This window comes from Carlito syrichta, unplaced genomic scaffold, assembly GCF_000164805.1.
Source record: "Carlito syrichta isolate Samal-C Ts95f unplaced genomic scaffold, Tarsius_syrichta-2.0.1 Scaffold301869, whole genome shotgun sequence".
NCBI classification, from domain to species: domain Eukaryota; kingdom Metazoa; phylum Chordata; class Mammalia; order Primates; family Tarsiidae; genus Carlito; species Carlito syrichta.
Window position 1 is genome coordinate 95,772 of NW_007245965.1, and position 2,257 is coordinate 98,028.

The 2,257-nt window shown below is 43.6% G+C and overlaps 1 protein-coding gene across 1 annotated transcript in view; it reads left to right on the forward strand.

Moving 5' to 3' along the window:
• AK6 (adenylate kinase 6) overlaps positions 1 to 858 on the forward strand; it is a 20,098-nt gene extending 19,240 nt beyond the window's left edge. The window contains exon 5 of the mRNA XM_008055525.1: positions 338 to 858. Within this exon, the coding sequence (XP_008053716.1) occupies positions 338 to 530 (193 nt within the window). The 3' untranslated portion in view covers positions 531 to 858. The remainder of the gene's footprint in view (positions 1 to 337) is intronic.
• The last annotated feature ends 1,399 nt before the right edge of the window (positions 859 to 2,257 follow it).

Here is a 2,257-nt window from a genome sequence, read left to right on the forward strand (position 1 = left end):
GGAGGGTTGCTTGAGCCCAGGAGTTTGAGACCAGCCTGAGCAACATAGTGAGACTCTGTGTCCACAAAAATAAAAATAAAAAAATTAGCTGGGTTTGGTGGTACATACCTGTAGTCCCATATACTCAGTGGCTAAAGCAGAAGAATTGCCTGAGCCCAGGAGCTTGAGGTTGTGGTGAGCCATGATCATGCCACTGCACTGCAGCCTAGGTAACACAGTGAGACCTCGACTCAAAAAAACCAACAACAATGTAAGTTTCCAGTTTCTGGTATGTTTCTAAAACTCGAGTTAATGCCATTCAGTTGACTTGTTTGCTTAACCTCTCTTTGCCTTCTAGGGGTTATAGTGAGAAGAAACTAACAGACAATATTCAGTGTGAGATTTTTCAAGTTCTTTATGAAGAAGCCACAGAATCCTACAAGGAAGAAATCGTGCATCAGCTGCCCAGCAATAAACCAGAAGAGCTAGAAAATAACATAGATCAAATATTGAAATGGATTGAGCAGTGGATCAAAGATCATAACCCTTGACTTATAAGACTAGCCACTTTACAATCACTGTTATTGACACTCTCTGCTGATGTCATAGAAATTGTCCAAGTATCAGTAATACTTTATTAAAATGGTATTGCAGGCCTGGCAGGTGGATAGTGTAAAGGTTTATGCCTGGGTTTCTTTTTCTCCATGAGAAAGCTAAACACGTGACATATAATGAATTTAATTAAGGACTGGGAGAAAAAACTGTTTAATTTTTCAGTTGCTAAAGAAGAAATAAATCTGACCAAATATCTTTTCAGTTTATTACAGAAGAAAATGCAGATGATCTTTTAAAATAAATCTAAAGGCTAAAGATAAAGCATCAGAGTATTCTTTTTTTTTCTAGAAATAAAAAAAGTGGTAATACTTGTACTCTATACAAAATTCAGAAGGTATGAAAGTGCACGCTAAAAGGATAGATTTCCCCTCCAGACTGTTCCCATGCACCCCAAGTTCCCTCCCTTCAGGAAGTAATGTTACTCGTTTCCTTTTTTTTTTTTTTGAGTTGGGGTCTCACTCTGTCACCCAGACTAGAGTGCAGTGGCCACTCCCGGCCACCGCAGCCTCGACCCGCTGGGCTCCGGCGATCCTTCCAAGTAGCTGGAACTACAGGCGTGCGCTACCACGCCCGGCTCATTTTTGATTTATTGTAGAAGTTGCCCAGGCGGTTCCGAACCCGCGGGCTCAGGCAATCCACTGACCTCAGCCTCCCAAAGCGCAGAATTACAGGATGAGCCACTGAGCCCGGCTGTTACTGGTTTCTTACATATCTTCTCTGAGATTTTATGCCTGCAAAGCGTGTGTGTGTGTGTGTGTGTGTGTGTGTGTGTGTGCATTTTTAAATAAAGAATATGGTAAAACATCGTGTGTACTGTTCTACACCTGTTTTGGGTTTTTTTTTTGAGATTATATTGTCTAAGAACAAACAGACTTCCCTATTCTTTTTTATCTAATTGAGATATTTGTACAATAAAATTTGCCACTTTAAAGCATACAATCCACTGGCTTTCAGCATAGTAACAAGGCTATGTCATCATCACCACTAGTTCCAGAACGCTTGTGTCACCGCCCCCCCCAAAGAAATCCCATCCTCGTTAGCAGTCACTGCTCAATCTTCCCTCCTCCCAGATCCTTGCAGTCACTCTATTCCCTGTCTCAATGGGTTTACGTATTCTGAACATTTCCTATGAATTGATGCGGTGCTAGACCCCCAAAGACCCAAAAGGAAGGTGCTGTGTCCAAGAGGCTGAAGAAGTGGCCTGGAGACCATGGGCATGCCATGGGCTTTATTCAGGAACGAACTTCCAGGGAGGGTGGTCCAGCAACAGCCAGCTGGATGGGGGGAAAAACTCCCGCTTGTAAAAGGCACACAGGTTATGCAGCATTTCACAGAGCAGAGTGCAGGGTTAAGAGCGAAAACGGCAGGGTTTCTAGTGCACAGGAGTAGTGTGAAAAGGTGCTTAAACACACATCACATTTACACAAAATGGCTATGAATTCTCTCAGGCATGGGATTTTTAGTATAATAACCTCAAGGTGACCAAAGGTTTTGACTCTCGATTCAGACATGCCCGATCTGGTCTGAACCAGTCCAAGGGACTAACTGCCTCAAGAAAGGGTGTGCAAGAATTTTCCCAGCCGGGCTCGGTGGCTCAGCCTGTAATCCTGCGCCTTTGGGAGGCTGAGGTGAGTGGATTGCCTGAGCCCAGGGGTTCAAGACC